Source organism: Oncorhynchus kisutch, linkage group LG7 (genome assembly GCF_002021735.2).
Source record: "Oncorhynchus kisutch isolate 150728-3 linkage group LG7, Okis_V2, whole genome shotgun sequence".
NCBI classification, from domain to species: domain Eukaryota; kingdom Metazoa; phylum Chordata; class Actinopteri; order Salmoniformes; family Salmonidae; genus Oncorhynchus; species Oncorhynchus kisutch.
The window spans coordinates 3,118,037-3,140,898 of record NC_034180.2 but is presented as its reverse complement, the minus strand read 5'-3'; the positions used below and the strand labels follow the sequence as shown (position 1 = coordinate 3,140,898).

The window sequence follows — 22,862 nt, the reverse complement described above, 5'->3', positions numbered from 1 at the left end:
TTATAGTAAATTATGTTTGTGTTTCCAGGCCTTACTGTATTCTATTCTATGTAGCTGAGAGAGGTGGAGACTCCTGCCAACTCCCTCCCACTGGGGTGAACTGAGGCTGAATAGAGAAGGGAGGAGCCAGTAGACAGTCATTATTTCAGTTACATACTGTAGCCGTTCAGTTACCACGATGAGGTCTGGGCCCAAGAGGGTTCACGTTCATGGGCGGGATTGTAGGAGTTTAGGTTGTAGGATTTAGGAAATGTTTGTGTTATAGGTTCTGCAGTGGGGTTTGGAGTTATGGTTCCAATTATAAGAGTTTGTGTTTTAAGAGTTTGAGGAAGAGCTTCTAGGTTAAAGTGATTGGGCTACAATGATATGCATTTAGTGTTCTGAGGGTTTGAGTTAGGTTCTGGGTTCTACGAGATTGAGCTATACAAGTTAAATGAGGGTTTGAGCTGAAGTTATAACTAGGGTTACAAGACAGAATTGTGGTTTTGTTCACCTGTGCCCAGTGGTTCTTAAACACGATCATGCAGGTCTCTGGGTCCACCCCTTTCAGGACCAGGGCCTCCCCTTGTCTGCCATCCCTGTTTCCGTTGGCAACCATGGAGGCCATCATCATGGTGACCAAATCTCATGTGGGTTAAACCATTACACAGGACGGAAAGGGGTAGAGGGGGAGAGTCCTCACTGGAGACCGGCTGAGACCACTTGCACAGGGGGATGAGGGAACACTGGGGATCTGCAGAACACAGAAAACATAATGTCATCATCCTGTACATGCAGATGGTGAATCAGTAATTTGTCATTGTTCAAACCTATAACAATACATACTATGGCTTACTGTAGTAGTAGCTGACAGATTAAGACTACTGTTAGCACAGGACATATTAAGACTACTGTAGCCATAGGACAGATTCAGGGTGATTGATTGGGACATACTGTACAGTTGACCTCTAGCCCCCAAAAAAAAAAAACACTGCAGCAGCCTGCAACACGGTCTTCTCTCCCCCTCGATTCACAGCAACTAGGCATGCGAGAGAAAAGAGAGGGAAAACAATGACAGGGCACAGGCAGAGAGCGAGCGAGAGGGGGAGACACTCAGCCGGTGGCACAAACCATGCCCTCTATTCCTCAGCTCGACAAGTGCCTGCCAAAATGCTTACCCAGGGAAAAGTGGTGATGGCTTTGTAATAATATAAGCCATTTAGCAGACGCTTTTTTCCAAAGCGACATTTGTAAGTATGGGCGGTCCCGGGAATTGAACCCACTATGCTGGCATTGCAAGCTCCATGCTCTAGCAACTGATCTATAGAGGACCACAGATTTACAGACGTAACGCCTCGCTAGTAGGCTACAATGCACAGTGAATTCCATAAGGTCCCAGTGACACCACTTTCATCACCCACTCACTCATCTTGTGACACCAGAAGAGATTATGATGCATGACAATAGAGTGTGTATTACCAGCTAGTGGGCCCGCGAGAACTAATAAAACACTACTCTTTCCATGAATGGTCGGAACTGTTTTGGTATGTAAAATATGTTGACTTTGTCTGTAGCCTAATGTTATGTTGATTCTAGCTCTGTCCAGAAGCGCCTGTGAAAATATGTCCCTCACATATCTAGAGAGTGAGGTCAGGTGTTCGTTTCTCACACTGCTCGTCAGTCGGGAACCAACATAATGATTCAAAGTACTAAAAATAACTTGTCTGTCAAGACACTGCAGAACTTTTCCAGCCTTAGTGTTTACCTGCTACACACTTAGACCTGTATCCCCACAGATTGAAATAAAACACAAATACATTCTCTATGCTTACACCAGCACCGATGGACTTTGCAATGCACAGAGCCATTGCTAACTTAATTATGTGACTGTGACAGTCATAACAATAGGTTATTTGTTGCTTCCCTTGTAAAGGAGGTGATTGTACAGGAAAGAGGACCATTGCTGCAAAGAAAAGCTTGGCTATCTGCTAACATGGTGTAGTGCAACAGGCCATCTCCCTCCCTGCCCCAGTCCCTGCTCAGGTCAGTTATAAATAGGACTATAACTCAGCACGGAGGATATTTGGATTCTATTATCTTCCTAGAATCCCATGTTTCGCTCCTGCGGGTCTAGTGCTATGTGATGTCATTGGCCAAGTGCCCACATCGAATGGGCGTAATTCTGAGAACAACTGATGTTCAGATTATATCCATGTCAACAGATCACACATTGAAGACTTTGATAACAGACTGACAATTGGGACTGACTAGACAGTAAATATAAAATAAAAACTGGGCTACCGACTCAACCTGACAACAATGCAAACAAACGCACAATACCTAGTTATATGCCAATACCTAGTTGCTAGGTACTGGCATATAATCAACCAGGTCAGTAAACAACATTTTAGGACAATGTCTTCTAATGAAGACATCGGCTTCATACAGTGTACAATAACAACACATGAATTGCAGCCATGCACTGCAGGAGTTCAACTGTAACCCTCCTGCTGGAAGCAGAAGCAGCTGCAGACTGTCAGACCACAATGACCAATTAGAGATCAGAAAGGCTGCCCCTCAAACGGACTCTCAACCAATAACGACCAAGTCAAACTTTTTTTTGAATGGTTTCGACCCACTTGAAGAGGAGAGACTCAACAACCAGCCACAGAGCTTGGCACCACAGAGAGAAACTGAAACACTCATGCTAAAGCTAAACACATCTGTTTTTAGTTAACACAGGGAACGTGCCTTATAGGAATGCATGAGGCAGGGTCACCCAGGACAGAAATCGCTGAGATTCCTACCTCTGTTTCACCATGGTTGCTCGTCTTGTATCGACGACACAGAATGTCCCCTCTTTACATCCAGACACACCCAGTCCTGTGGAGATAGAGAGAGAGGGAAGTCTAACTTTGACACACCAGAGGAGGTTTGAGAGCAGTACTGCCAGACAGTGTGACTGAGTGGAGTTCCTGGTAATGTGGTACGGAGCAGTGGAATGACTGGAGACTAGAGCTATGTGAGGAAGTGACTGGATGATGTGAGTAAGAGGCTCAGAACACCACTGACTGTAGAGAGAGGGGGAGTAACACAGAGAGAAAGAGAGCAATCCAACGACCCCCGCCACATCCACACACACTAAACAATCATGGAGACAACAGTGCCAAACTACAAACTAACATCTTCTGAAAGAACATAATAAATGTCATAATTTGTTGAATAATCATGCTACTGTTCACTCCAATTAGAGTTGTGATATAATTGGCGTCTCTGGTCAACCATGAGTCCCCCTCTCCTCCCCTACATGCTATGACCTCTGACACTGTCAAACTGAGGCACCATGGGAAACCTGTCACAACATATTACAGCACGCAGAAAGACTTTACTTCTACGATGTAACCACTGACCACACTCTTCGAGGGAGGCCAGATCACGGAAGTCCACACACGTCAAACAAAACATAAGCTAAAGCATTCTAGGCATTCTCAACCCCACCGACAACCATACAAAATGCACTGCTTACCAGTCATGTCCAAGTTGACTTACTCTGTAGCGACAACTCCTAAATGTTACCCTGAAGATCATATCGGCATGATGTATTGTAAACAATAACCACAGTCGGAGCTCAGTGTGTGTGTGTGTGTGTGTGTGTGTGTGTGTGTGTGTGTGTATGTGTGTGTGTGTGTGTCAGCCCCCCACTGCCCAGACTGTGGCTGTAGTTCCTCCAGTGACCTGCTCCACCCATGGAGGGGAAGTGGGGGTCCAGGTCCAGCTGGGTCAATGCAAACAGAGAGGAGAGGGGAGAGGAAAGGAGGAGAGGGGGTGTGCTCTAAAGGAATCCACACCTCCATTCACTCTCACACACTACTCTCCCATATAGAGAAGCCATAAAGCACTAAACCTCTCAAGTACAGATTTGTAACAAGTTCTTAGTTTCACACTAAAAAGCCCCACTATAGTGCTGCACTGCTACCAACAAGACCCATAACTGGACATAAACAACTCACCAAATACCACATTCCCAAAGCTCAGCTCCTTCCTATAACAAGCACTCTTCTCATTGGGTCTGTTTTAAAGACACAACATACTGGAGACAATGGGAGATACTATTACAGTCCTCTGCCAGATGCATGATCCCGATTATAGGGTAGAGAGAGACAGTAGTAGCAGTCTGTTGGGTTCCTCCAGTTGGCTGCGTCTCTGCTCGGTCTTAATGCCACAGTAATACGTCCTCTCCTTCCACAGACAGACACATTACCTCAGAGTCTGTGTCCTCAACCTCATGGGGTCAAAACAGGCCTGGTGGTAGATTAGCGTTGTACTTTTATAGTGGTTAACCTACCTAACCTGGACTCAGACAACAATGCACTGGCAACTACTGTGTCCTAGAATCAAACTGAAGATTCTGTTTGTATCTTGGCCATCTTGGTTTCTTCTTAATATGGTTGGAGTATGACCGAGTGCCTTTTAAACTTCACTACTGGGCTAATATGTCCCTGTATAGCTCAGTACTTTTTGTAGCTTAACACTCCTGCATATTATATCCAGGCTGTATCACAACCGGCTGTCGTTCAGAGTCACACACACAGGGTGGCACACACAGGGTGGCACACACAGGGTGGCACACACAGGGTAACCCAGCGTTGTCCGGGTTTGGCTGCTGTAGGCCATCGTTGTAAATTGTTCTTAACTACCTAGTTACATAACGGTTCCATTTAAAAACAAATGTACATCCTCCCAGTCCCAGTACATTAAGAGGTAACTCCACAGTGTGCCACGGCTCGAAAATAGAGTCAGTCAGTGATGAGCAATGTTGACCTCTTTAACCCATCCTAAATTCGTTTTTCATTCCTGTTATAGAAAGCTACTTTTTAAAATTTAATTATGCTGGGATTGACACTGAATCATTCTAAAAAACAATTATAATCCCATGAAATTAGGGGTCAAAAATGTATGACTACAGATTCCACACCAGTTACCAAAAACACCAACAACTAGTAACTAATCTGAGACACTGGAGACAGAAATGTAGCTACTCCCCTCAGTACTTCCTTTCTATGAGGAAAATATGACCTAAATTACACACACTCACCTACTGTAACCTAACTGCATAGTGCACTGCAGTTGGAAGACATATTGAGGATACTACTATATTGCCTGGAGAGGAGATGCTCCACTTGCTCAAAATAGAGCCCAGCAACATACTGTCAAGTCTCAAAATAGGGCACCACTTCTATAAAGAGGAGGAGCCCCAGGGAGATGGGGCACCACTTCTATAAAGAGGAGGAGCCCCAGGGAGATGGGGCACCACTTCTATAAAGAGGAGGAGCCCCAGGGAGATGGGGCACCACTTCTATAAAGAGGAGGAGCCCCAGGGAGATGGGGTACCACTTCTATAAAGAGGAGGAGCCCCAGGGAGATGGGGCACCACTTCTATAAAGAGGAGGAGCCCCAGGGAGATGGGGCACCACTTCTATAAAGAGGAGGAGCCCCAGGGAGATGGGGCACCACTTCTATAAAGAGGAGGAGCCCCAGGGAGATGGGGCACCACTTCTATAAAGAGGAGGAGCCCCAGGGAGATGGGGCACCACTTCTATAAAGAGGAGGAGCCCCAGGGAGATGGGGTACCACTTCTATAAAGAGGAGGAGCCCCAGGGAGATGGGGTACCACTTCTATAAAGATTGGCGTCTCTTCTATAAAGAGGAGCAGCACCGGGGAGATGGGGCACCACTTCTATTAAGAGGAGCAGCAAGGAGATGGGGCACCATTTCTATAAAGAGGAGCAGCAAGGAGATGGGGCACAACTTCTATAAAGAGGTGCACCAAGGAGATGGGGCACCACTTCGATAAAGAGGAGCACCAAGGAGATGGGGCACCACTTCTATAAAGAGGAGCACCAGGGAGATGGTGCTTTGCTTTCACACAATGAATGTAGTCAGCTTTATTATTTGAGATGCCTGTGTAATCAACTAAATTTATAATGTTTCTGGGAGAGCATGTGACCCCAGAAAAGTGTGTGTGTCTGTGCGTCTCCATAGCCCCAAATGCCAGAGACTGGATAAACAGAAAAGCTCTGAAGAAGTCTTGAAATCAGCATCTCCCTTTGAAAACAGGAGTGTTGACTAAGGACCCCTGTTGTGAACCTCAGCCAGACACACACACACACACACACACTTTGGAGGCACTTGAACTGAGTTGAAAAGGGAAGAAGAGGCATGCTGCTTTAAGCAGTGAGCGCTGTAAACATTCAGTCGTTTTTTTCCTGTTTTGGAGCGAGCCGGTGACTAATCTGGATCAATAATGAATCAATAGTCTCATTGATCATGAGGACGTATGTAGTAACACACTACTTGTGGCTCATTTATTCCAAAAGGAGGTGAAATGGAACAGACCTCCTGCTGTGATCGGGCACAGTGAAGAACCCCTGTTGGGATCAGAGACCTGAGTCACTGATGAAAGATTACGATGTAGCCTAGATGGTGATGAAACTGAATGATGACAACTGCAAGTGATGATGATCTCATTCTGTCATTATCTTTCTCCATCCCCACTCTCACAAGTACAAAGGAAAGAGAAACCTCCACACTGCTCTTGCTCATTACCCACTCCTACTGGCATACATAGAGGACATGAATCCACTACAGGAGCTTCCACCGTTTCAAAACACATCCGTTACCTAGCAGCACTATCGAATCTAGTTCCATCCCCCTCTCGCCCACAGACCTAGTGTCATCCTCTAACCATGGTTTCTGCCATTCATGACCAGATGTTATTTCTGAAGGGTTTGGGTCAGAGTACAGGGTGAGATGATTTCCCCTTGAGGTGGAGGTTAACTCCTCAGAGAGCTTTGTGTGAGTGAGGGAATACGGAACAGCAACACCAGGAGAACATCAAACCTTCTTTGAAGCCTAGTAGAGATGATAAGGAACATGGAGAATTGAGAGGAAGAAATAGGCCAACTATAGCAGTGTTATAAAGCCATACCACCACAGTCAAACTAGAATGATAAATGAAATATAGCAGCATACCACCATGTTGATTTTTCTAAGGAAGCGCAGGGGGAAAGGGAAAGAGAGATGGAGAGAATGAGAGAGAGAGAATGAGAGATAGAGAATGACAAGATGAGAGAGAAAGAATGAGAGAGCGAGAAATACAGAGAGAGAGAGAAAGAGGGACAGAGAAATAAAGTGAGGGACAGAGAGAGAGAGAGAGCGAGCAAGCTTGAAGAGATCAACACCACATTCCCCATGCTACTGTTAAATTCATTCTAAGAACCTGTTAGATTAGAGGACAGTGACCTGCTGACAGTGTTCTCTGTCAACATTGTGTTAGTTTCACCTTGGGTTTAGAAACATCACTGCATTGGCATTTGCTTATGTCCTCCTGACATAACAATGCTATGACATAGGCCTATGCTATACATGCTATAACAGTCACTGAATGTGTATAAGTGTCTCCTGAGTAATGAAAGTAGCCAAGTACAAAAGACACTGTAGTACCACAGTAGCCTACATCCCTATCACAGTAGCCTACAACCAGTGCATGCCATGTACGTCTACACCACACAGCGTCCCCAAAATGGCCGTGGCTGGCATCTCTACCAGGTTCCAGACCCCCTGCTCCTTAAATAATATTCTCCAGATTACAGCAAAAGTATTGGTCATCAGTCTGTATACAGGGAATTAGGAGAGGTAGCTTCTAAACAATACGATTTCTACACAGAGAGAAGAATAACTGAAGGCCCTGAAACTAGAATGGTTTGAACTGAAGTTCAACACTGAATTCTACCAGATGAAGAGACCATTTTCTTCACACTGTGTCATGAGTCTTTGTAAAATTGGTTACTGGTTGACTATACACAAAGCAACAAGTCCTAGTCAGAGTTAGGTAGAGAGACCTAGCTAACTGCCAAGGTAAATACATTGAGATAAAGCTATAGAAAGTGAAGTGAGGTCTATCTTGTTACGTCATCTTTTGAACGTGTTATTCAATGGATGGGCTGGGAGGGAGGGAGAGAGAGAGGCTTCACAGGTAACAAAAGATGAAGAGCTTTTCACAGGAGATAACACAGGCAGAACCACCAATGACAGGATAGAATGTTTGCCTAAGGACAGAGGTTTTGTAAGCATCATCAATGTGTGTGTATTCTGACAGAGTGGCTCCGGTTTCTAAACCTGTGAGATGTAAAAGGCGTCTCTCTCTCGGCAGGTGTTTCACACACTAGGGCGAGGTCGTGATAGATAGCTGAAAAGCCAGCTAGCCACACCTACAGTAGCACTCACAAGACTGTCCTAACTTGCAGTACACTGGCTTTTTTTTACTCTTTCTGAACATGTTGTTGTGCGTGATTCCTACCTCTGAGGCCAGACATTTAAATCTAATGAATTCTAGGTACACATATTGTTACACCCACCAAGCAATGAGAACTCTTTTTCACAATATTAATTAGTAGTCGAGTGTCTGCTTCTTAAATTAGTTAAATGTATGCATGGCATTTTTCAATACTGTCGACTGAACTACCAATCAATACATTAGTCCACCACACTCCCATAGCCTGTGCATCTGGACTTTGTGACTGATGTGAGATCATTAAGCTCTATCAGGAAGAGTGACTGTCCTCTTCAGACAGAGCCCATAATGATGTCCTGGTCAGTGGCAGGGCCTGGTCCAGGACTAATGGACCAATGGCAGGGCCTGGTCCAGGACTAATGGACCAATGGCAGGGCCTGGTCCAGGACTAATGGACCAATGGCAGGGCCTCATCCAGGACAAATGGACCAACAATAGGGTCTGGCCAGGACGAATGGGCTCTGACATTGGCCCTCCTCTCTCTTCTCCCACCAGTGATAGACCAATGGGTGATAGACAGAGGACATTTACAGTGGCCATTAAAGTGACGGTACCTTTTTTAAATATTTACAGGTGGGCCACAACTGGGGCCAAAGAGGGAGAGCCTGGCTATATAAGGTCTATCTGTCCCCTTCTCCAATGAACAACACAGACATTTAATATAGGAGGACACCATCCAGTGTCATCTAGGTATCCGTTCTCCTGTAGCCGAGGGGACGTTGACCACTGTCCGCACTACAGTTAGTCTCTATGAAACAGTTAGGCCTACTGCATTCAGACTAGGAACGCTCATAACATCACAATTATACATTTCTCTGAAGCCCATCTGTGTTGGCTACATTAAAAACAGAGTACCAATCAACACATCATTCTGAGGCAACTTACTTACTCTCATCAACAGTCAGTCGTATTTCTGAAATGAAACATCAACATGAAGGGACTCAACAGCTGTGCCCATTAACAACCTAATACAACAGGGTAAAAGCCATAAAGGGCCTTATCAGATAGGACTGTGATTCTGTGTTAAACACCAGCTGAAGGTTATAGGCTGAGGTGTAGGTTGGCTGAGGTAGGTGCTCAACACGTTGAACACGTGCTACGTTCAGTCAGTGTTCCCACCTCTGAGCTCAGTGGAGGAGGTTGATTAACATGTTCAAACACATCAGCTCACCTCATTACCTGCTAGGGAGGGAGGAGGCCTGGGGGGGGGGGGGGGGGGTCAACAAGCTGAATGGATTAGAGCCAAACACCCCAGAGGATCAAAACATATTATAAAATGCATACCCAGGCTGACACACCCAGCGTTCTCTTCCTCACAGCATTAGGAACAGCACATAATGGCACAGCAACATGCTGCCTGCATTTAGAGTGGCTAAAACAATCCCTTGAGCCACTGCGTAATAATGACTGCCATGAGACTCTGAGACAGGGATACAGAGAGCTGCACAGCCTGCTACAGTGAGATAAGGCTAGTTTGAATGGTTCAATAATACTGAGACAGGTGAGTAGTAGACAACACAGGAGACAATGGTACAAAATACAGCCTTCAAGTGCAGGTTAGCTTGTCAGTGATCCAGGGAGTGTGTGAAGTGATTCTTGCAGTATGTGTGTATGTGTGTGGAACTATACTTGTGGGGTCCCCACAAGAATAGTAAATTAACAGAAATTTGACCAACTGGGGACATTTCGTTAGTCCCCACAAGGTCAAATGCTATTTCTAGGAGGTTTAGGGTCAAGGTAGAATTAGTGTTCGAATTAGGTTCAAGAGTTAGTGTTAAGATTAGGTTTTTGGGTTAAGGTTAGAGGTTAGGGATATAGGATTTGAATGTTTATAAATTGTTTGTCCCCACAAGGTTAGTTAAACAATACTGTGTGTGTACTTTCAGTAGAACAGTACCACAGCAGAACTTCCACATACTTTTCCACAGACGTCATCCCCATGTAGCTGTAAACAACAAAAGGCCAGGAGTCAGGAGGGGAGTAGGTAGATCTCTGATGGCAACATGGATAAACCCCTGACCTATTCTCAATGGGTTTAGTGTGGGAACATCAATCCAGATCTCTGCTGCTGCTTCCTCTCTACCTTGTTTGCATGCTGCCGCGCCAACAGGAGATGAAAGGGGTGAGTGTTTGCATGAAGGCGAGATGGCGGGGGGATAGAGGGATGGCGAGGTGGAGGGATAAATGAATGGAGATTATGTAAAGGATACACATTGTATACACTACTCTGTCCAATGAAACGCTTACTGTCAGGTTCCTTCTCGACAACGCAACAAGAAATAAAAGATAAGAATACGACCATAAAGTAAATGGCTCAGTAGAATAGATGGCAAATATTTAAATTGTGCAGCATTATCAATAGTAAATACAAGTCTGGTAACAGTAGAGATGCAGCAATGAGTAGCATAGCATGGCTGTGATGTTGGTAGAGCCCTTCTCAGAAGGGATGAATAGCATAGCATGGCTGTGATGTTGGTAGAGCCCTTCTTAGAAGGGATGAATAGCATAGCATGGCTGTGATGTTGGTAGAGCCCTTCTCAGAAGGGATGAATAGCATAGCATGGCTGTGATGTTGGTAGAGCCTTTCTCAGAAGGGATGAATAGCATAGCATGGCTGTGATGTTGGTAGAGCCCTTCTCAGAAGGGATGAATAGCATGGCTGTGATGTTGGTAGGGCCCTTCTCAGAAGGGATGAATAGCATAGCATGGCTGTGATGTTGGTAGAGCCCTTCTCAGAAGGGATGAATAGCATAGCATATCTGTGATGTTGGTAGAGCCCTTCTCAGAAGGGATGAATAGCATAGCATGTCTGTGATGTTGGTAGAGCCCTTCTTAGAAGGGATGAATAGCATAGCATGGCTGTGATGTTGGTAGAGCCCTTCTCAGAAGGGATGAATAGCATAGCATGGCTGTGATGTTGGTAGAGCCCTTCTCAGAAGGGATGAATAGCATAGCATGGCTGTGATGTTGGTAGAGCCCTTCTCAGAAGGGATGAATAGCATAGCATGGCTGTGATGTTGGTAGAGCCCTTCTCAGAAGGGATGAATAGCATAGCATGGCTGTGATGTTGGTAGAGCCCTTCTCAGAAGGGATGAATAGCATAGCATGGCTGTGATGTTGGTAGAGCCCTTCTCAGAAGGGATGAATAGCATAGCATGGCTGTGATGTTGGTAGAGCCCTTCTCAGAAGGGATGAATAGCATAGCATGTCTGTGATGTTGGTAGAGCCCTTCTTAGAAGGGATGAATAGCATAGCATGGCTGTGATGTTGGTAGAGCCCTTCTCAGAAGGGATGAATAGCATAGCATGGCTGTGATGTTGGTAGAGCCCTTCTCAGAAGGGATGAATAGCATAGCATGGCTGTGATGTTGGTAGAGCCCTTCTCAGAAGGGATGAATAGCATAGCATGGCTGTGATGTTGGTAGAGCCCTTCTCAGAAGGGATGAATAGCATAGCATGGCTGTGATGTTGGTAGGGCCCTTCTCAGAAAGGATGAAAAGCGCTAGGCCTCGCCACGCTCTCATCATATCATTAACCAGATCAGAGGAGATAATAGGCTCCATTGGTTTGGACTCAACAGGCACACACTACTGCTGTTGCACCTGTTTTTTGAACTGCCGTAGTGTTAAGATATGAATCTTCCCTCTCCAGTCAGTCTCCCCACTAGACACCATGCTGTTCTATAAATGGAGAGCAGTGGAGGTTACGGAGGGGAGAAAGGCTCATAATAATGGCTGGAATGGAGTAAATGGAATGGTATCAAAAACATGGTTTTCATGGGCTTGATACCATTGCAATCACTCCATTCCAGACATTATTAAGAGCCGTTCTCCCCTCAGCAACATCCACTGACGGTGAGTATGCTTTAGGTCATTGGAGGTAGACCGATTAATCGGAATGGCCGATTAATTAGGGCCGATTTCAAGTTTTCATAACAATCGGAAATCAGGTTTTTTGGACACTTTGGCCAATTTGTTTTTACACCTTTATTTAACCAGGCAAGTCAGTTAAGGACACATTCTTATTTTCAATGACGGCCTAGGAACGGTGGGTTAACTGCCTTGTTCAGGGGCAAAACGACAGATTTTTTACCTTGTTAGCTCGGGGATTCAAACCTGCAACCTTACAGTTAACTAGTCCAACACTAACCACCTGCCTCTCATTGCACTCCACGAGGAGCCTGCCTGTTACGCGAATGCAGTAAGCCAAGGTAAATTGCTAGCTAGCATTAAACTTAACTTATAAAAAACAATCAAAAACACTAGTTAACTACACATGGTTGATAATATTACTAGTTTATCTAGCATGTCCTGCGTTGCATATAATCAATGTCGATTTCGCGTATTCGCGAAAAAGGACTGTCCTTGCTCCAATGTGTACCTAACCATAAACATCAATGCCTTTCTTAAAATCAATACACAGAAGTATATATTTTTAAACCTGTATATTTAGCTAAAAGAAATCCAGGTTTGCAGGCAATAACCATGTGAAATTGTGTCACTTCTCTTGCGTTCATTGCACGCAGAGTCAGTGTATATGCAACAGTTTGGGCCGCCTAATTTGCCAGAATTGTACGTAATTATGACATAACATTGAAGGTTGTACAATGTAACAGGAATATTTAGACTTATGGATGCCACCCGTTAGATAAAATAAGGAACGGTTCCGTATTTCACTGAAAGAATAAACGTCTTGTTTTCGAGATGATAGTTTCCGGATTCGACAATATTAACGACCTAAGGCTCGTATTTCTGTGTGTTATTATGTTATAATTAAGTCTATGATTTGATATTTGATAGAGCAGTCTGAGCGATGGTGGGCACCAGCAGGCTCGTAAGCATTCATTCAAACAGCACTTTTGTGCGTTTTGCCAGCAGCTCTTCGTTGTGCTTCAAGCATTGCGCTGTTTATGACTTCAAGCCTATCAACTCCCGATATTAGGCTGGTGTAACCGATGTGAAATGGCTAGCTAGTTAGTGGGGTACGCGCTAATAGCGTTTCAAACGTCACTCGCTCTGAGACTTGGAGTGGTTGTGGAGTGACGGGTAACGCTGCTTCGAGGGTGGCTGTTGTCGATGTGTTCCTGGTTCGAACCCAGGTAGGAGCAAGGAGAGGGACAGAAGCTATACTGTTACACTGGCAATACTAAAGTGCCTGTATTGTTGTAAGTCATTATTACAAATAAATAAATAAATCAAATCGGCCGATTAATCGGTAGCAGCTTTTTTTGGGGCCCTCCAATAATCGGTATCGAAAAATTTGAATCGGTCGACCACTAATTGGAGGTCATTTAAGGTTGTTGGAGGTCCTGCAATTTGTGATGTATCCTGAGACAAAAACAAGCTAGGGTGTCTCAGCTTAGTCAAAGAGAAGCACATTCAAGAAAAAAGTAAACAGGTAGAAGTAAACGTGACTGTAGTTACGTGAGAAGGAATTTTTTTTAATAAAATCTACCTTTAAGGAACATGCCATGTCAAATACGAGACAAAGACACTAAGAAGCTTGACAGCTTCTTCATACTTCTCAATAAGTGGTAATCAACAGTAGACAATAAGAGGTACTTAACCGAAAGATCACTGGTTCGAATCCCCGAGTCATCAAGGTGGAAAAATCTGCCGTTCTGCCCTTAAGCAAAGCAGTTAACCCCCAACAACAACTGCTCCCCGGGCGCCGATGACGTGGATGTCAATTAAGGCTGCTCCCTCCACCTCTCTGATTCATAGGGGTTGGGTTAAATACGGAAGACACATTTTGGTTGAATGCATTCAGTTGTGAAACTTACTAGGTATCCCCCTTTCCCTTTACTTATTAGATACTTTCAGTTCAATCAACAATAGATAAGAGGTACTTAGTGTAGACTTTCAGTTCAAAAAGTTACATAACAGTTGTGTTAAGGTTCAGAGGTATGGGCGACAGTCAGTCATCCCCAGCGGATTAGGTTAAGACTATGTTAACAACTCCAGCAAGTGGCCCTCTCTATACGGCTCCCTTGTTCTCACTGACCCCCTCACTGGGGTCGCAAGAGGGGGCAGGGAGGGTAGACAGGGAGGTAAGCAGGGGGTGTAATCCCAAACACGGGACAATGCTGAGCCTGAGCTGGGCTGAGGCCATGGCCAGTGTGAGAAACTGGGAGAAAGGGAGACAGCTTGGTTGGTGGGCCGGTGAGTCATCGCAGCCACCGCTTTTGGCATGGTGGCTGTCCCACACACCTGTTCCTTCCCTGTTCCAGTCACACGGTGGCCTGGGTTTATGCTACCTCATGCTGCCCTGCATGGTTGGTCACTTTGTTCCCTGGCCTAGTCAGAGAGAGATATTTTTCAAAACAAACTTAACCGAGCATGCCCTCTGTGCTTGTTGAAAAAGCAGCACATTCTGCAACGTTAACAACAGCCTGTCAAGATAATTGGAAGGTCCTCAAGCTCAAGGATTACTAGTTAGCGGCACTCTCAGCTGCTTGTGCCTTCTGATTGACAACCATCCATGATGTAGAGAGAACACCAACTGTTCACTGACACACACATAGCTTATGAAGTGTTGCACCATGTGTTAGAAATAGCCAATGGGAGTTGATGAGTACACGATTATATTCATATCTCAGTTCCCTGGGTAAACTGTGTTACATGATACTCTGTCCTATCCAACTCCCATTGAATTAAGTCTCTTATCTTCAACCATATAATCCATAGGGTATAACTTTGTTTAGTGTGTGTGTGTGTGTGTGTGTATACTGCGATCTCATGCCATTCACAGATGAACTAACCTGCGATGATAAGTCACTAATCTCACCACTACCAGGGCTCTACAGTGAGAGCATTTTACTCGCATATGCGCCTAAATGTTTTGCTGTGCGACCTGGAATTGTTATTTAGGAGCACCAGTGAGCAGAGAAAAATGTAAGATTCTGGCTTTAATATCACAAATAATCTTAATTGTGCTCCTAAATTTCTTTGTGTGCACCTACATTTTTCAACTTAGGCACACGCTTGCGCCTTGTAAAAAAAAGTTAACCGTAGAGTCCAGACTACACTCTGCTCTTACATGAATAGCTTGGGTTAGCCCTACAGGTCTCACTGTAGACTGAAGTAGTCAAACCAGACATTCCACTATGTGAAACTAAATCAGCCGGCCTGTGAAATGCTCCATTGACATGCATGTCAGAGATTTAAAAGGGACAACCCTTCACATTGCCTCCTCACTTGACCTGATCACACATGTGGTTACTTAGCAGAAAAACTCCTTACTTTTCCAGTGCATTCACGTGTTACAAAGCCAATATCTTGCTATATAAAGTCTCAGTCCCCTGCTATGTTGACATAGTGCTATGAATTATTTGTTTACGTTAGGTATAGGCCCTATATTACAGCCCTCAATGCAAGGTGCCTCAGTTGGAGCGATGAGGCTTGTGGGATATGACCTCACTAGTCTGTGTGGTTAATGATCACGAGGCAGAGCATCTTAAAGCTGTGTACTACTAGGTCAGTAAGAGGGTAAACTAGAATTCTGGAAAGGCCATATGAAGGCGAGGTGTGTGTCAAGTGCAGGGGAGGCTGGTGTGAGGCGCTATAGGAGGATGGGCTCATTGAAATGGCTGGAATGGAATAATTGGAACAGAGTCAAATGTGGTTTCCACATGTTTGATCTGTTTGATAGCATTCCATTTATTCCATTCCAGCCATTACAATGAGCCCGTCCTCCCACACTTCCTCCCACCAGCTTCCACTGGTCAAGGAACAGACTGCCATTCTCATTGGCCTGGAAATCCACATGGAAAATGCACGCAAATGTAAACACAAGTACACAAATAGACACTACTGTACATACTGTAAAATCCCAATTACAACAAGTCCACAATTCAGATTAGCATAGTTATTCAGCACATACTGTACTTTCATGACATCAACCCTCATATTTACACTAATCAGGACAACTGAGCCTGGTATCAACTCTTCCTACTATTATACAGAAATGACACCGGAGCAGAAAATCAGATCAATTTAGTCAGCGTGCTGGAATTAAACACCGTCTGTAACATCCAATGAGAGTTCCCAGGAGTAAATGAAAGGACTTCAAAAAGCTTTGCCCTCTGTGTGCATTCTCTAGAGCCAACTGCCAACCCCCACAGTGAGTGTGCTGACAGTCTGAAATCACCAAAGCATAATTCAACATTTCTCAAAAAAGTTCATTTCAAATACACTGCATATAGCAAACAGTTTTGACTGAGTTTGATTATACAGAGTAGGGTTTTTGCGTCAAGTCAAATTGTGTTCAAATCAATTTGTATCAACACTGATTTTCCTATAACAACTTTGATGTAAAACAATCCCTGTATAGTCCACACCATTGAGGTATAAAGAACGGTCCACACCCAACCAGACTGTAAATAAAATATGGCCAACCATGAAACATTGATGGGTGTCTGTTTGAATGTGATCCCATGAGGTAGTAACCCAATACCCTGACCTCTTCATCACAGAAAGATAATAAGAGTACCAGTCCGATCCAAAACTCCTTTCAAAAATACCCTTCATACTACCATATTTTGTTTCCCAAGTTCGCTGAAGTTGGAAGAGTGTGTGTGAGTCACATATCTGTTAACCTCTGCAGAACGAATAGCAGAAAGGCTACAAATAATTATGAATTATGTTACAGTAGATGCCAAATGTACTTTATGTTCGTGGGTCTGATTAAACACATTCGTCTGGGCCCCACAGCATTAACATGTGGAAAAGATCAGCAATAAACTTTTGCAAAATGTCACGTGAGGCACAATAAAGGTGAATGAAAGGTGACAGATTGTGTCCAGGCATTTGCAAGAATCAAGCTGTATAGACAGATATTTCTCAGAACAAGTTTAAAAGTGTGCCCAGGACAGATGACAAGTCACTCTGATATACATGTTTTTAAAAAGACAACCCCATGATAACAACCGACATGTAAACGTGTCACATTATGCCTTGACAGAGTCAGACAGTCCCGGTCACTTGACAAGCAGCAAAATACATTAACAATGTCTTGCAAAGTATTTACTTTGTAAAATCCGTAATTTACAAACAATACATTAGTTGTAGTCTATTTATATGTAGTAAGACCAACTGAAATATCGTACCGTTGGCTGAGTCTCAGAAGTGCAAGTAACTTAGCCGACCTTGTGTAACAACACTGCACAGCTTCAAGATGCGGAGCAAAATCAACCTTTTACCCTACTTTCCTATGAGCGTCTTTCCAACACAAATGTACATAACCCTCTCGAAAATCACGAATTCTCCAGCAGAACGTTGTTCAATTTCCCTGGTTTAATGTCGCATTCTATTAGAAAAGTAAAGATATAAGCTACTTAGCTAACAAGGTCGCCAACCAGTCAGTCTGCTTACTGTAGGTAGTATACATAGGTGAGCGTCGCGAGCACACTAAGCTTTAGGCTCCTCCCTCTTTGTGCCCACAGCAGTTTATGATGATGATCCGCATTCCGGCTCCTTTCAGTGAGCCGGCTCGTTCGGCTCAGCTCACTGAAAAGAGCAGGCTCTTTTGGCTGCCAAACGGCTCTTTTAAAAAAAAATGTTTTGTATTTTTTCAAGTCAAACAGTTTGCGATAGTTTGACTATGATTGGTGTTCAAACTATTCGAATTAAATGATTAAAGGAAATCATACTCTACCTTAACCACAATGTATTTAAAAATGCATTGGTTTGTTATGAAAAAGAAAGCTATTAAACATTTTAATATAAAGTATAACTTTTTAATGTATATAAATCAAGTCAAATCAAATGTATTTATAGAGCCCTTCGTACATCAGCTGATATCTCACAGAAACGCAGCCTAAAACCCCAAACAGCAAGCAATGCAAAGTGCATATAAATCTAACCATTCAAAACGAATACAATCTGAACAACATAATAATATAATATTGCACCAAATCAAAGAAAAATAAATAACAATGTGCAAAACTGCAGCATCCCACTTAATACATTAAACTGGTCCCTCTTTTCTCTCTCTTCTTTATTGTCATGTTATAACCAACAGCAATGCTGACCATATTTTGCTTTTATGAGAGATTTGCATTCGGAAATGCAAGATGCCTCACTTACGAGTAGCTGATGTGGTTTCTTCTATCAGTAATTATTTGTCTCATTTTCGAGAAGAACCTCTCAGAGGGAACGGACGTGGCCACTATGCAGAGTCTCCCTGTCATGACTTTAGGAAGCCTTGTTCTACCACCAGCTCAGAGGGGCTCTTCCAAATAGGATCAGACCTCAATTATGGAATCTGCTGAGAGATTCCTTCGTGCTGCATCCCCAGTAGCTCTCTCATCAAACAGCATCCAAACAGCAGACTTTTATGGCACTACTGCTGGTGCTTCTGCTCCATCTGCTCCCTCTTCTTCCTGGTGCCTGAGCCAGCTGACTGCTGAGGCTGTCCCTACCTGCTGCTGAGGTTATTCTTTGAAGAGCCTCATAAATCGCTCTGGCATCACTGAAGGTCAAGTGCAGAGGTTTCTAATAGCACGTGATTATATTCCATTCTGTGGAACTTTCTGTCCATTGATGAACATAGGGTGTCCATCAACTCTGTCACATGTCCTGTGCTTACATTTGCTTCTCTCTGGCGACTGGCTGTGATTCGCTGCAGACCCTTACACGGGAGTATCATTTTTGAGGCTGTCACATAGCTGAAAAGAGAGAACAGTAACTTATTAGTTTAGGTTCATGTTTTGTGTACTGATACTACATTCTCATCTACTGCTCATAGACATATATAATACTGGATTAAATAATAACTGCTTACTGTACCTCTCTCCACTGATCTCCACAGTGACCTGCTCAAAGGGTTCCAGGACTCTGCACACCTCCTCCACCAACTCCCATTCCTCTTAGGTCAGAGCATCAACAGGTGCATTGACAATGGCCAGGGTAGAGATGAACAAATCAAATGTATTTATAAAGCCCTTCTTACATCAGCTGATATATCAAAGTGCTGTACAGAAACCCAGCCTAAAACCCCAAACAGCAAGCAATGCAGGTGTAGAAGCACGGTGGCTAGGAAAAACTCCCTAGAAAGGCCAAAACCTAGGAAGAAACCTGGAGAGGAACAAGGCTATGAAGGGTGGCCAGTCCTCTTCTGGTAGTGCCGAGTTGAGATTATAACAGAACATGGCCAAGATGTTCAAATGTTCATAGATGACCAGCAGGGTCAAATAATAATAATCACAGTAGTTGTCGAGGGTGCAACAAGTCAGCACCTCAGGAGTAAATGTCAGTTGGCTTTTCATAGCCGATCATTGAGAGTATCTCTACCACTCCTGCTGTCTCTAGAGAGTTGAAAACAGCAGGTCTGGGACAGTTAGCACGTCCTGTGAACAGGTCAGGTATCCATAGGCAGAACAGTTGAAACTGGAGCAGCAGCACGGCCAGGTGGACTGGGGACAGCAAGGAGTCATCGTGGCAGGTAGTCCTGAAGCATGGTCCTAAGGCTCAGGTCCTCCGAGAGAGAGAAAGAAAGAAATAGAGAATTAGAAAGAGCATACTTAAATTCACACAGGACACCGGATAAGACTACAGAAATACTCCAGATATAACAGACTGACCCTAGCCACCCAACACATAAACTACTGCAACATAAATACTGGAAGCTGAGATGGCATCCTTTGACTCAAAAAAACACTTCAACATATATAATGTTGAATTCCACCTTGTAGTGCAGTCTTGTTTAGGCCTCAGCTCAGGCATCCCAATCTGGCGTTGTGTAGACTTTCGTTTTTCAGAGCCCACTGTGCTCCTGTGGAAGTATTCCACAGTGGGCTTCATCACCTTCATAGCATCTCTTACAATCAGGTTGATTGTGTGGGCAAGACATGGGTGATGGGTCCATTTAAAAATGTTCATGGCTTTGGTTAAGTTAGCTGCATTGTCGCTAACACAAAAAAACACTTTTCCATCTACTTGCAATTCTCTGGCCACTCTCAACAGTTCCTCTGCCAAGTTCTCTGAGGTTTGTCTGTCACTGAACACAAAGCAGTCCAGAAGACAGCTAATCATCAAAAAATCTTCAAAGAAGTGACATGTAACCAACATTTAAGGAGGGGTTACCCTTGATGTCCTGCAGTCAGTGGTAAGGGAAACTGCAGTAGCTTTTTGGACTCTTTCCCATACTGAAGCCTGTGTAATCTCGTACCGTTGTGGAATAAGTGATTTTGAAAGGGTTTTCCTGCTTGGAATTATGTACATTGGATTTAGACTATTGCTATAATTTCTAAAACCTCTGTCCTCCACGATCGAAAATGGCTGAAAATCGGTGGCAATCATTTTAGCCAATGCAATATCAATTTGTCCTTGTTTTGCTACAGACATAGACTTTGGCATAAACTGGTCCATAGAAGAGTGCGTTGCTGTGAGTCATGAAGTAGGCCTACTTGACTGAGTGGATACATCTCCACATGTGGAGGTGCTGGCTCCACCACTATCACTAGCAGGCCCGCTAGTTTCTCGAAGCTCCACTACAGCTAGCTTCACAGTTGGGTGCACAGTTCGCATATGCCGGTGTAGGTTGTGCATAGAACCGGCTTTATATGAGATTTTGTTTTGGCAAATTCTACACTGGGCTCTAACGTTGTCTGCATTATTCAAATGCATCCAAATGCTACTGTGCTTCCGACTCATTTTCCAGCTGTTGTTTTCACAGCTGTCCTTCCTCTCTCTCCTCGGCTGCAAAGTGTGTGACTGTGAGTGAGTTGGCTCGGCCCTCCCTCACACATCTTTGGTTCATTGATTGACACTGCGTGTCTGATTGACAGGAACAACAGGTGAGGCTGTAAGTCTGAGCAGACAGTCAGAGCGAATGTGTGTGCGCTTGAGCATTTAGGCCTATATTATTATTTTTTTGTTTTTGTTATTTGAATTAGTTAATTCTATTCATTTAAATCTTTTGATTATTCATATCTTAATTAAAAAAAATATTTTATAAATAGATTTGGCTCTTCTGATATGCGAGCCGGCTCCCAACATTCACCTACAAGAGCTACAAGAGCTCTTAGAGCCGACTCGTTTCGCGAACGACCCATCACTAGTTTGTGAATGTGAGAGCAGTGTGAGAAGTCAATGCACTGTAAATGATTGCCCTTCACACAATTGTTTTTTATACAAAACAAGGATTTTAGCCCTCTTTTTATCCTGCCCAGCCTAGATGATCAAAGGACTAGGCTATTCCATCCTAAACAATAATAATTGAATGGCAATGTAAAACCATACAAACATAGACAACTGTGTCCACACAAATCCCTTTAGGAGATCAACAACCATGACTGAACAGGACTGTTAACAGTGTCACCTGTTCTAAGGAGCTCTGTGCCAGCTGCCATTCTCGTTACAGGGCCCGAGTTGGAGCAGCTATTCGCCGTGTTATTAGTCTCTGTTGTAAAAACGAGGTAAACCTATGAGAAGTAGACTTCTCATAGCGAATGAGGAATTGACATTGTAGAATATGTTTATTTGCACATTGTGCATTGTGAAAAGTATATGCACACATGTATCATTTCTACTTTTTTTTTTTTTAACATAAAAATACTGTCTATCCTGAACTTTATGGTTACCTGATACCTTTGTAAACAAGCAACTCATTGTGTATTTAATATTACATTTATTATTTCTCTATTTTCTTTCTCTCTGCATTGTTGGGAAGGGCTGTAGTAGGCATTTTCCTGTTAGTCTACACCTGTTGTTTAAGAAGCATGTGACAACATTTGATTTGGACTGTGCCAGGTGCTGGCTAGTAGAAATAAACAAGGTAGATAGGGACATCTAGTGCTTATAATTTGAAGTACATCTCCTGAGAAATTGCTCAGTTTACTATGAATCTTTCAGACAGTCACCGTGGTATTTCTCTGTCTCTATGCTGTAGAGAACATATGTGTTTGGACTGTGTGCCAATATTCAAATATCAAACTTGGGGATTAATTAATAGATGAGAAATAGGATTCAAAATACTACCTCAGCCATTTGTTTTCCTAGATGCAATGGTAGGCTATACTGTAATAGAGAGAGAATTAAATGTATGTGCTTTTTTGTCTATGCTTCACAATAGATATACAACTCAGTCTTTATGTTTTTACTCATGACTCAAAACAAACTATCATCGTCAAACAAACGGTCACAGGGGCTGGTTGTGGTGAGTCAGACCATTCTGCTGTAAATGGGTGGTCTTTACTGGCTAACTGTTCTTTGTCTAACAAGATAATACCTGTGGAACTACCATGCCCCAAGGAGACGAAGTGGGAGACTGTCTTGTCTTCACCCGAGTCGGGTGCGAGTCACACACTGGTGGTGCAACAGGTTGGGAGGGAAGTGTTCATACAGTATGGAATTCAGATTACCATGAAGAGAAAAATATACATTTGTATATTTAATCATTACTTTTAGCTTAAATAACTACATTTGTTTTTACACAACTCAACCCAGTTAGTAGGCTAATATGGAAAGTAGTATGGTGCCTTTTCATTTGTCTGTGCTTCAACAACAACTAAAAACAGCTCCTGCCTGTGT

General features: G+C 43.6%; 1 protein-coding gene across 2 annotated transcripts in view; it reads right to left on the bottom strand.

Annotated features, from left to right (window-relative positions):
* Window positions 1-17,716, bottom strand: part of LOC109887110 (protein FAM160A1) — a 36,593-nt gene extending 18,877 nt beyond the window's left edge. Inside the window, exons 1-3 of one of the 2 annotated variants that reach the window (XM_031828382.1) lie at window positions 17,438-17,716; window positions 2,787-2,862; window positions 494-733 (exon numbers count right to left, since the gene is read on the bottom strand). In XM_031828382.1, coding sequence (XP_031684242.1) covers window positions 494-613 — 120 coding nt within the window. In that variant the 5' untranslated portion in view covers window positions 614-733; window positions 2,787-2,862; window positions 17,438-17,716. The remainder of the gene's footprint in view (window positions 1-493; window positions 734-2,786; window positions 2,863-17,437) is intronic. The other variant, XM_031828383.1, reaches the window with a different exon arrangement.
* Between the last annotated feature and the right edge of the window lie 5,146 nt (window positions 17,717-22,862).